The following is a 12,515-nucleotide window of genomic DNA, read 5'->3' on the forward strand; positions in this document are numbered from 1 at the left end:
AAGTCCTTTTTTTCCATTCTTTATTTGGAGGGTAAAACTAAAACAAATTAAACAAATCTAAATCTGAATCTGATATAAAAAATGAAGCATTGCCATGCCATGCTGTTGTATTGCATAATTGCTCACATTCATTTATTGAACTCATCTTGCTTTAAAGATTTCCAATGTCAAATATTCCCTTTCTATATTTAATTAAAGAAGCACCAATTCAATTATTTAACATTTTATTGCATCAACCTTTCCAAACGCACTTTTGACGTTGTTTGACCAGCTCACCCAGAAGCATAAACTTCCAAGACGCGATTCGCAACCGTAAAACTAGACTTTTGACGAAAACAGAAGCAAAGGCGTGCGTTGGGGAACCAAACACGGTCCTAGGTTTGGAAACGCAGTACAAAAAAAAAACCAACACCAGAAGTACAAGGGCAAAACGGGAAAAGCACCTCAGAATTCTCCCTCCAACCCCACCTCCACCTTCCACTTAGTTAAAATATTGCTTTCGCCACCAAAAACCATGAAACCGAAACATATTTTCTCATTTTCCGAATAACCCTTTTTTCATTGCCTTTTTTTTTTTCCCTCCTTTGTATATATATTTCTTTTCCTTCTGATTTTCCTGACCCATTCTTTCTCTCCTCATGGCGCCGAGCACCGGAGACCTCCAACTAACTTCCGCCGGCGCCGGCAAAGATTCCGACGAACTCGAAGATGTTCGCCTCCTCGATTCCTACGAACAACTCTACATCGAACACGATGAAACGAAGCGGATTCAGGTTAGAATCACCGGCATGACCTGCGCCGCGTGTTCCAACTCCGTCGAAACCGCTCTCAGGTCCGTTAACGGCGTAACAGAGGCTTCCGTTGCTCTTCTTCAAAACAAAGCTGACGTCATTTTCAATCCAAGCCTCGTCAAGGTTGGTATAATGTTCGTCATTGTGATTTCTTCCTGGTTCGTTTGTTCAGTTTGATTTGCGGGAAGGTGTTACGTTCGGTGATGGTGATGGTTTGATTGTGTGTTTTTGAATTGAGCGTAGGATGACGACATTAAGAATGCGATTGAAGACGCAGGTTTTGAGGCGGAGATCTTGCAGGAGTCCGGTCCGGCGGACCGCGTGGTGGGGCAGTTCACGATCGGCGGGATGACCTGTGCGGCTTGTGTGAATTCTGTTGAGGGCATTTTGAGGAGGCTTAATGGAGTGAAAAGAGTGGTGGTGGCTTTGGCTACTTCATTGGGGGAGGTCGAGTATGATCCCAATGTGATTAGCAAAGATGATATTGTGGCGGCCATTGAAGACGCTGGTTTCGAGGGTTCGTTTGTGCAGAGTAATGGGCAGGATCAGGTTGTGTTGGGGGTTGGTGGTGTCTACTCTCTGGCTGATGCTCAGGTTTTGGAAGGGATGCTCAGTGGCACTAAAGGGGTGAGGCAGTTTCGGTTTGACCCGGTGTTGAATGAGCTTGATGTGGTTTATGACCCTGAAGTTATTAGTTCGAGGTCATTGGTTGATGGGATCCAGTTGGGAAGTAATGGTAAGTTTAGATTGCATGTTAGGAATCCATACGCTAGAGTGACTTCCAAAGATGGTTCGGAAACCTCAACTATGTTTCGGCTTTTCATTTCCAGCCTGTTTCTCAGTGTGAGTATCTCTTTGATGTCACTTTGTTTATTCTTCGGTGATATTTGTGTATTTTTGGTCTGGTTTTCTTTGTTTTTTGTCCTCGTTTTCACTTTACGACGAGTTTCTTTATGGGTATTTGGAATAAATGTTAAAATCTCACGAGTTCATGATTTTTAGGGGTTGTGTTTTAGTCTGTACATGAATTTTATCTTAAGTGGTATTTTGTCTTCATGTTATCTGGGCTTAGACCCCTTGGTCCCGTGTATATGGAAAAATGTTTGTTGACAAAGGTTAGTCTTTTAAATGGATTTTTTGCTTTGCGGTATTAGTTTCTAACTCTTTGCAAGAGATATCCTAGACACCTCAAAACAATATGATTCTTTTTCTTCGTAGAAACATAAGTGAAGCAAAGTGAGATATGAGATTGCTGCCGAAGGGAATTCTATTGCAAGTGCTCACATCTCTACGAGTTCTCTCACATTATGTAGATATGAAAACAAATCTGTTTAACGTCTGAGAGTCTGTGTTAAAAGTCCATATTTTTGTTTAGGATCTTGATTTAAACATTTATTCATTTGTACTGATTTTCTCTTCATGCACAGATTCCTCTATTCTTCATTGGGGTAATCTGTCCTCATATTCCGTTTGTTTACTCCTTGTTACTTTGGAGATGTGGGCCTTTTCTCATGGGTGATTGGTTAAAGTGGGCGTTGGTTAGTGTCATTCAATTTGTGATTGGGAAACGCTTCTATATAGCGGCTGGAAGAGCTCTAAGAAATGGTTCAACAAACATGGATGTTCTGGTTGCTTTGGGAACTACAGCCTCTTATGTTTATTCCGTTTGTGCTCTTCTATATGGTGCCCTTACAGGATTTTGGTCTCCAACATACTTTGAAACAAGTGCTATGCTTATAACATTTGTATTGCTCGGCAAGTATTTGGAGTGCCTTGCCAAGGGAAAGACATCTGATGCTATTAAGAAGCTAGTGGAACTTACTCCAGCAACAGCTTTATTGGTAGTCAAAGATAAAGGTGCGTGCCACTTTAGTTTGTTGTGTTTTGTTTTCTTACGAGAGAACAAAGGGGAAACGGCTTGGGTTTTGAATTTTTTATTTTTAGAGGGAAAATCTGTTAGAGGGGATTTCATATATAATCTAATATTGCATTGCATCAGATTAGAAAACTTGCCAACAATTTTTTTGTTTTCTAGGTGGTAGAACTATTGAAGAAAGGGAAATAGATTCCTTACTCGTTCTACCTGGTGACACATTAAAAGTTCTTCCTGGTACAAAGATTCCTGCTGATGGCATTGTTACTTGGGGCTCAAGTTATGTAAATGAGAGTATGGTGACTGGTGAATCAACACCAGTTTCGAAGGAGGTCAATGCAACTGTTATTGGAGGTACAATTAATATGCATGGTGCCCTTCACATTCAAGCCACCAAAGTAGGATCAGATACAGTTTTGAGTCAGATAATTAGTTTGGTGGAGACAGCCCAGATGTCCAAAGCTCCCATTCAAAAGTTTGCTGATTATGTAAGTATTCTGGTCATGCTCTGTGTAAACATTTTCACATATTAGGTAATGATTCAGTTCTGAAGTTAAGTGAAATGTTTCATGTCTCTCGATGATCAAGAAATAACAACTGCATAATTTCAGATTTTTAAGTGATGGCCAATTGATTTGAATTGTAAAAGATTCTTTGAGTACCGAGGACTAAGGATTTAGGGTTCCAGTTAATTGGCAAATCTGATTAAGCTTCTAGAGTTGGATTAATATTTTGATGCCTCACCTCTGATCACTGAAGTTCCTTCTGTGAAATTGTTCATAAAATGGGATACTTAATGAATTCATTTATTTTGGTTTTAGTCTTTACTCATAATTCCAGCAGCTTTTTTTGTCCTTGCTACACTATGACTTTATAATCTTGTGATTGATTGGCGCCCAAATGACTAAATATTTGATACAAACTCAGGTGCGATTCTTTTGGCTTGCAGGTAGCAAGCATATTTGTTCCTACGGTTGTGATTTTGTCATTATTGACACTACTGTGCTGGTAAGATTAGCTTGACTAGTTTTGCATACTTAAAAAAATCCTGTTTCTAACGTGTAATTGGAAGGCTTATCACTACTTCTGTCTAAAATTGTAGGTATATAGCTGGGGCTCTTGGAGCGTACCCTGAAAAATGGCTGCCAGAAAATGGAAATCACTTTGTTTTTGCCCTTATGTTTTCAATATCTGTTGTGGTGATTGCATGTCCATGTGCACTTGGTTTGGCAACACCAACTGCTGTCATGGTGGCAACAGGGGTTGGGGCCAACAACGGCGTGTTAATTAAAGGAGGAGACTCCTTGGAAAGGGCTCAGAAGGTGAAATATGTCATATTTGACAAAACAGGCACTCTAACTCAGGGGAAATCCACTGTTACTGCTGCGAGGGTATTCACAGGAATGGACCGCGGAGAATTTCTTACATTGGTGGCTTCTGCTGAGGTGACTTTCAACTTCTTGATGATGGTTATTTCTTTGATTCTCATTCTGCATAGTGTACTGTCGGAAATACACTATTCTAGCCTTAATTTAATTATAGAGGATTTATAAGAGTGCCATATTTTTCTACTTTTCTTTCTCCCTCCTCGACACAGACTGCTCAACTTCCCCACGAGTACTGGCATTCTGAAACTAGATTAAGAAAAATATTGTTAGCGCTGTATCATCTTATCCTATTTGTTTGTCAGAAAATTTCACACTTCCATTTTTTGTGATGCCTAGCAGAGGAATCAACTATATTTTATTAATTTTTTTTTTCAATGTCAGGCTAGCAGTGAACACCCTCTGGGGAAAGCAATATTGCAATATGCCCGCCATTTTCATTTCTTTGATGAGTCTTCGCCTGTCAGTGGTACCAAGAATGATGCTGGGGAGTTCAAGTCAGGGTGGCTTTATGATGTCTCAGACTTCTCTGCTCTTCCAGGACGGGGTGTCCAGTGTTTTCTAGATGGGAAGCGTATTTTGGTAAATTGTGCCAAGTCTTTTATTATGTGTAAAAGCTATTTTCCAGAGAGTTGCTTGTTTGAGGCAGTATATCTTTTATTGGGTTTAAGAGCTATTTTCGTTATATGAACAGGTCGGTAACCGGAAGCTGCTGGAAGAAAATGGCATAGAGATTTCTACAGAAGTGGAAAATTTTGTTGTAGAGCTTGAAGAAAGTGCAAAGACAGGGATACTGGTAGCATATGATGATGTATTAACTGGAGTCTTAGGGATTGCAGACCCACTCAAGAGAGAAGCTTCTGTTGTTATAGAGGGCCTCCGGAAAATGGGAGTCATACCCGTTATGGTTACAGGAGATAACTGGAGAACAGCTCGAGCTGTTGCCAAAGAGGTTTGTATACATAGATATATATAGTATTCCCTTTTTCTCAGAAAGTATGGCATTGTGATAATTTTGCAGTTTGATGCATTTAAAATTTGGACTTGTACTTAAAAAGAAAACCAAAATCTTTGAAAGGGAATATAATGAGTATGAGAATTATGTTGATTGGTTGTGTGGCAGGTTGGGATTGAAGATGTTAGGGCAGAGGTTATGCCTGCAGGAAAGGCTGATGTTGTTCGTTCATTCCAAAAAGATGGAAGTATAGTTGCAATGGTTGGTGATGGAATCAATGACTCGCCAGCATTAGCTGCTGCAGATGTAGGTATGGCAATTGGGGCAGGGACAGATGTGGCTATAGAAGCTGCTAACTATGTGCTGATGAGAGATAACTTGGAAGATGTGATCACAGCCATTGATCTTTCCAAAAAGACCTTCTTTCGCATTCGATTGAATTATGTATTCGCGATGGCATACAATGTTGTTGCTATACCTGTTGCTGCAGGAGTTTTCTTCCCTTCTTTGAGGATCCAGCTGCCACCATGGCTTGCTGGTGCATGCATGGCTATGTCATCTGTTAGTGTGGTATGTTCTTCTCTGCTTTTGAGAAGATACACAAGGCCCAAACTCACCACAATACTTGAAATTCTTGTAAAGTAACCATTATTCAAACAGAGAATCTTCTGTGGGTACAAATCAGTTCGATGACCCATTGTAATTGTAGCTGCCAATTCATTGTAAAGGTTTTTGAAATTGCATAGCTCTTCCTCTCCACACACTCAATTTCACATGTTTCTGTATAGATTACAAATCATTTACGAGTTTATATATATTAGCTGTTGGTCATGTCTGGTGTAAATTGATCAATTTTCTGTGGCAAAGGTCAAAATGTGTGTATGTTTAATGAAAAAGTAGAGGCATTGCGGTGATTGATAATCTTTAAGTAGCATTAACTTTTCAGTTCATTGCTTGACCTTGAACATATTGCCTTGACATTCCTCAATTTCTATTAAAATCTAGGCCGCAATTTGGATTCAAATAATGCCTAATAAATGCGGAAAAATGACTAATTTAAGACATTATCAATTTAGTCTTGTAAAAGATAAAATGTTATTTTTAACTTTTGAAGGTGTAAAAGAGGTGTGCAATTACGACTTATTATTAGTTTTACATATTAAACAACTAAATCTGATTTTCTACTTTTTCATAGATTAAATTAACGGATGAGCTAACTAGACCGCCTTACACATGAGGTAGGGCAATTGTGTAGATACCAGGTCCTTCTATTTGATATTGTAGGGCAATTGTGTAGATACCAGGTCGTTCTATTTGATATTGTTTATGGATGATTTGATGTGCTTTTGATAGTGTGAAAATAATTTGATATTGTTTATGGATGGATTTTTGGTTTTGCATGCGTGAGAGCAGGTGAGATCTGCTATGCTCGCCTAAGCGAGAGGAGCTCTCGCCTAAGTGAGCATGGCAGTAACTCCCCTCTCTAGTTTCGAGTACTCGCCTGAGTGAAGGCTTTTCGCTTGATCGAGAGACCCCTGTCGCCTGAGCGAGAGATCCTTAGCTTGAGCGAGATTGACTACACAATTGTGTTTTCTTAAATTTTTGTTGTTTGGGATTTTGTGTTTTTACATGTTGAAATCAAGTGAAAATCTGTCAGTTTAGCTTAAGCGAGAGATTTTAGCTTAGGCGAGATCAATCTAGCTTAAGTGAGATCGTCTAGCTTAAGCGAGAATTTCTTGCTTAAGCAAGATCAGTCTAGCTTAAGCGAGAATTGCTGCAGAATTTTAATTCCTTACTTTAACTTGAACTTGTGAATTGATTCAATTACTTTTAAAAGCATGAATTGGGCGAATCGATATGAGTAAAATGGTTTATGGTCTGTGATTGATAAGTTTAAAATGACCTTGACATGTGACTTGTATGAGATGGTTGGTAATCAAAGTGGCATGGTGTCGATATGAATTACACTTTTATATTCATGGATTGGGAAGGATGATTTGGAATGGATTCAACATGGAACATGTATGAGGATGGATTATAAAGGTTGGCATGAGATTTATAAGCATGATAAATATTACATGATTGTTTGAATATGATTGGTATGTTGTCAGTACGTAATTTCGTGAGTCTCTAGGTGAGACCTCATGGTGGTGCTTCAGTGGTCGGGACGTAATTCCATGACCCCTGTTAGTGGGAGTTCATGGTGGTGACCCATCTATATAATTTGGTAAGGATTCAAGGTAAGGTTGCATCTTGACCCTCTAAAGAATCAGTTAGTCTCACTTAGAGCGGACTGACTCTTGTGGTGAAAGTAGGAGGAGGCCTAAAACTCATTAAGGGCTAACCTTGTGTGTGGGGGATTGAGACATTGTAACACTTGTAACACTTAGCTCGGGGGTGAGCAGAGAAATCCACCACAAGTGCAAGCATCCGCTAAATCTGACTAGATTATATATATCCGGATGAGTCGAGTCTGAGTCTTAGTGTATTGTTTGAAGGGTCTAACATGTTTGGATGATATATACTGATTGGAATGTGAAATAGCATGTAACTGTATGATAAACTGTTTTATACTCTAGCTTACCCTTTTACTTATTTGATTGCTTGTGTGTGGTTCTTCTCCTTCGGCGATGATCATCAATTTATTGGTGTGAGCATATGCGAGTAACACCCGGGGTCAACAGGGAGGTGATGGTTCCGCTGTGTAGCCCATCTGAGCTGGATTCTACTGTCATGTTCTTGTATTATACTTTGTATTTGGCATCGAGGTGTGCCTTGGTTTCTTTTAGTTTTATTTCTTGATATTGTAAGGAGTAGTGGTTATACTCCCAGATTTGTTTCTTCTACCCTATCTGTGTGGCATTTCATTTAAATTAAGGATATTATTTAAATAGGGTGTTACATTTAGGACCGACTATTGAGTTTGGTAGTTAAACGACTACGAGAGACCAAGTTGTTGGTGATCATGTAGTGTTGAACCTTATACTAAATCCATGACAACTCACGTAAGTATGATACTTAGGAAGATATAAATAATAGGGTTCAATATGTTTTTTTTTCTAAAATTTTCGGTGAAAATTAGAATTAGTTTCTTTTTGAAACTTTGAACCAATTTAGTTTCTCATCCTTAGAAATGCGTGGATTTAATCCTTTTAACAAAATTTTGTTAAGTTGATTTGACGTTTGGAACGCGTTTCTCAACTAACATTGAAGTGAAAATGTATCAAACGATGTAAACAACTCAAATGCTATCATGAAATGCTTTTGAAACATCAAATAAACTTGACAAAATTTGGTGAAAAGGACTAATTTCACACATTTCTAAAATTGGAAGACTAAATTAAGCCAAAATTTTCAAGAGAAACTAATTTTAATTTTCACTTAAAGTTAAGGGACCAAAGACATATTCAACCCTAAATTAAGGATATTATTTAAATGGGGTGTTACATTTATGGTATCAGAGCAGTTCATCCTTAAGATGACATGAGGTTTTGGGTTTGTCATGCTTCGCGGGCGTGAGAAGTCATGTCTAGTCAAGTTTGTAAGTGAAACCAAAAGTTTTGAGAACAACAAACGCCTTGATAAAGTAATGAGGGTGCACACTCATGACTAGATTAAAGATTGTTTTTCCTTCCTTAATTCTACTGGTTGGGGAAAGAAGGGTGACCGATAAAAAGGTTTGGTTGTCTATAAATGATGGAGTGTTGCTTCGTATGTTCTAGTTTGTGTTGTTATGCCTCTATGCTCTGTGTCTGGTGTCTATAGAAATAAGGGAATGCAAATCCAATGTAAACTTGGCCTTCTTACCTTTACAAAGTGTTGGATGAGGTCTTTGAGACAAATTCTTGCCTCAAAGATAGGAAGTTGATGTGTGATGTATACCGTTGAGCAAGGAAAGCTAAGTTTGGGTTAGTAGTTTGAGAAAAGATGTTGGAGTTTAGCAACAATTGGACCAAGGGAGCTTCAAGGACAAGTTTGAGATCAAATACCGTAAGTTTTCCAAAATAAGTTGAACCTAGAGGTTAGAACATATGGGAGATATCAGTGCATGCAAGTGTAACAACGTTTGAGAAAAAATCAACTTGGTTCTACATTCCGGCAATGTCGGGGTTCAGAGTTCTACAGATACATGTAATGTTAAGAGAAGTGTCATTAAATTTGGTCGTATGGCCATATCTAGTGTTTTCTTGGATTGGTGGAAGAGAAGCAATTGACAAATCCTGGGTTATAGAAAATAATGAGATTGCTTGGCATCGAGCAAGCTGAGAAAGATAAAGACCATGGAGTGTAAAATGACGACAAATCTCTAGTTGGAGGCTAAGATGGAGTAGAGCTTACAAATTAGTCAAGTAAGATGATGTTTCCTAAATAAAGAAAAAATAATAATAAAATAATATGTGGATAAAAAAAAGGAAGTGGCATAAAGGTTTCGTACTAGGTTGGATAGTCAGAAGGAGATGATTGGTCTTTGGAGTTGGTAGAAGGATGTTCCAAGGAAAAGTAGTTCACAGAGCAGAACAATTGACCTTGGGCTGAGACCAAGAAATCTAAGTGTTGGGTCTTGTAGGAATGACAAGAGCTAGTGGGGGCAAAATACACTAAAGAATGAAAGGAGAAGAAAAGTCTGAAGAAATTGAAATAGTGTATACGATAGTTGGTGCCAAAGTGAGTAGCGCAAATAATCAAATTTGAGGATACAAAGTATAAAGTGGTGCTTGGGATATGGGTTTGGTTTTACTTGGGATCATATACCTCTTGGTGTCGCCCATATGGTAAAGGAGTCATGGGTGCTTGCAAGAGGGAGTTGGAGTTGAGATGGTGGTTTGCTACAGTTGCGGTCAAGTGAAGTTTACTCGGGTGTGTCTCATGTCTCATGGTGACCAAAGGATTAAAATTCAAAGCCAATTTGAATTGTTTCCTTTACAAGGTTGGGACATGATCTCAAGGGTGAATTGATTGTTTTCTTAATCTCATTCTTAGGAGATGTGATCCCCAACGAAGTAGTATCCTTTGATTTAAAGAGATAAATCAGCAGTGGTGTAACAAGTGTGGATCAAGTTGAAAGGTGAGGGCATAGTGTCATGTGAATCAAAGTTATACGACAAAGGCAAGCGAAAAATAGACGCAAGGAATCTTAGTGGTAGAAGAGTTATAGATTTGTTCTGAAGTAAATATTAGAATTTTCGCTTTGGAGTGCTGAAGTTCACTTTTGCATTTGGGTCTGAAGTCGAACTTGTGTAATAGTTTCTAATTGGAGGATTTATGCTAGGATTGTGAAGTAAGAGAAACAAGTGAAAGAGTTGTTGGAGACATGATGATATAAACTTAGTATAATCACTAGGATAACTGCATGTTTGGTGAATCTTTAAAAAGAAGTTGTGGTGTGTCAAGCCGTTCAAGAAGAGTATTGACTAAGGTTGAAGTGGCTAATAAGGAATATGGTTTTAAAAGGATAGATACATTGTTGAGAAAATGGAACGCTAAGGCTATCAAATGAGGAGTTTAAAGGGTTCTTCAAGTTTTATAGGGGTCTCGAGGAAGGTTTCTCAACGGCGATTGCTTCCTTGTCATGGCGGACATGAAAGGATCATTATTTTGAGTAAACAAACAAGTGACCTTATGTATGGATAGAGTAGCGCAACGGGATTGTGGCAGATGATGCTTAGAAATGGTAAGAGGTGCGCAAGAAGAACTATCTTACTCATGACCTAGTGATTACTACGAAGACCAGTTCTTTAAAAACATCAAAAGTTTCGTTCTTGTGAGTATCGAGTAAAAGTGTACAATGATCATTCATAGTTGGAAGTGTATGGTTGCATGGAGGAAATTGGACTAAGGAAATGAGAGATGGTTGAATTATGTTTTCAAGTTAGGGTACCAACCTAGAAGTAAGGAAGTAAGAGTCGGTGGTTATTTCTAGAAGAGAATTCAAGATCTAGGCTTGGCAAGGTAAGAATAAGAGTTGGTGGAGAAGTTAGTGTCTAAGTTGGGAGGAGAAGAGGTGAAGAGATTTCATTGGTCAAGTCATTCGACTAGTACAAGGGAGTTTCAAAGAGGTTGGGAGAAAAGCCAAATCGGGCAATCTTAGTTTGAAGTGTATTGTAGAGTTGATTGGTACATATCAAACTAGAGACTTGAAGTCAGGGAGAGTTATGGTTCTGAAGTTTCTGTGAAATGATGGTTTCAGGTTAGGGGATTAAAGGTAAAGGTAGGATGCCAAAACAATATGGTGAAGGAAATAGTTGAAGCTTTTAAATTGGAAATGGAACAACTCGGTAGTGAACTTGTTGCCTTGGTTGAAGCCAACAGAGGAAGCAAGAGGTCGTTATACATAAAAGTGGTTAAGAGTGTTGATGGTGGGGCAGTAGGCCAGAACCCAAGAGTGATAAAGTTAGTGGAGTGATGCTTAAAGGAGAGAACAAGGTGATAGGAAGTGATAACGCACATGCTTTAGTTTGAGATTTGAAGTCATCTAAGACTTTGATAAAAACCTACGAAAGGTAGTGGAGAGCATATGGTAGGAGAGTTAGTATATCAGATACAAGTTGGTTGGACATGTACTGTAAGACCCGTAGAATTTAATTAATTAATAAATGCGGGAGGGAAAATAATTATGACATTAAATTATGGTTGGTATGACGTGGAAAAATACTAGCTCAAATGGTTGAGAGTACTTTGTTTGTGTGAGAGGACTTGGGTTCAAGTCCTATGCATGATAATTTTGTGTTATAGTTTTATTATTTAAATATGTGAAATCATGTTCTGGTATGATATGATGTCTAAATTATGATTGTTAGCATGAAACATGATTGGTTGAATTGGTTATGCACTTGAATGGTGACTAAATGGCCATGGGTTCAAACCTTGGTAATCCTAAATGAAACTTATTTTTATTTTGCTAATGTTAACTTTGGATGGAATTGGAAAGGTTAACAGAAACCTTCTGGAATTAGCACGGCCAAGGGGGCTGCAATCACCATTCATGATGAGATATGAATGGCTATTAAAAGTGAGTGAGAGGGGTCTGGCGTGAGTGAATTTGGAGGCGGGGTTGAGGAAATTCAAGAGTGGCCATTGGTGGCCAAAGGAAAGAGCTTGAGGATTTCAAGTATAGCAAAGGAGATCAAGTTAGGGGAGCTGGTCTCCGATTTTATTATTCGTAATTATGTTTTTGTTTAAATTCTGCGTTTTTTGATTTCTGGAAATTTTCCAGAAACTACCTGGCGGACTACACTTAGCCGCCAGGCGACTCATGTTAAAATTGGGTGTTTCTGGGCTATCACGAGGGATCGCCTGGCGGTGAAACCCTATACCGCCAGGCGACGCAAACACATATCTATTTCTGGGTTTTCTGTGATGAATTGCCTGGCGGAGATGAATGTCTGCCAGGCGACGCAAGTCTGTTTGGCTTGATTTAACGATTGAGTGCATTCTGGAAGGATCTTAATCGGGGAGGAATCAGGATTTAAGGGTTATGAGTTGATTGATGGGTTATTTTATTGAATTCCAGT

General features: G+C 38.8%; 1 protein-coding gene across 1 annotated transcript; it reads left to right on the forward strand.

Annotated features, from left to right (window-relative positions):
- The first annotated feature begins 562 nt into the window (after nt 1-562).
- Nucleotides 563-5,848, forward strand: LOC114177673 (copper-transporting ATPase RAN1-like). The gene is made up of 9 exons (XM_028063122.1): nt 563-914; nt 1,035-1,634; nt 2,219-2,648; nt 2,827-3,152; nt 3,614-3,672; nt 3,767-4,109; nt 4,434-4,631; nt 4,744-5,001; nt 5,173-5,848. Exons 1-9 carry the CDS (start codon nt 639-641, stop codon nt 5,647-5,649), a joined length of 2,967 nt encoding a protein of 988 aa, XP_027918923.1. The 5' UTR covers nt 563-638; the 3' UTR covers nt 5,650-5,848.
- The last annotated feature ends 6,667 nt before the right edge of the window (nt 5,849-12,515 follow it).

This window comes from Vigna unguiculata, chromosome 3 (assembly GCF_004118075.2).
Source record: "Vigna unguiculata cultivar IT97K-499-35 chromosome 3, ASM411807v1, whole genome shotgun sequence".
In the NCBI taxonomy this organism is placed as follows: domain Eukaryota; kingdom Viridiplantae; phylum Streptophyta; class Magnoliopsida; order Fabales; family Fabaceae; genus Vigna; species Vigna unguiculata.

Bases quoted from the DNA above. Each gene is read 5' to 3' on its own strand.
- LOC114177673 (XM_028063122.1), top strand. From the start codon at position 639: ATGGCGCCGAGCACCGGAGACCTCCAACTAACTTCCGCCGGCGCCGGC. The intron at 3,153-3,613 runs GTAAGTATTCTG...TTTGGCTTGCAG, and splicing joins TTCAAAAGTTTGCTGATTAT to GTAGCAAGCATATTTGTTCC. The intron at 4,632-4,743 runs GTAAATTGTGCC...TTATATGAACAG, and splicing joins TAGATGGGAAGCGTATTTTG to GTCGGTAACCGGAAGCTGCT.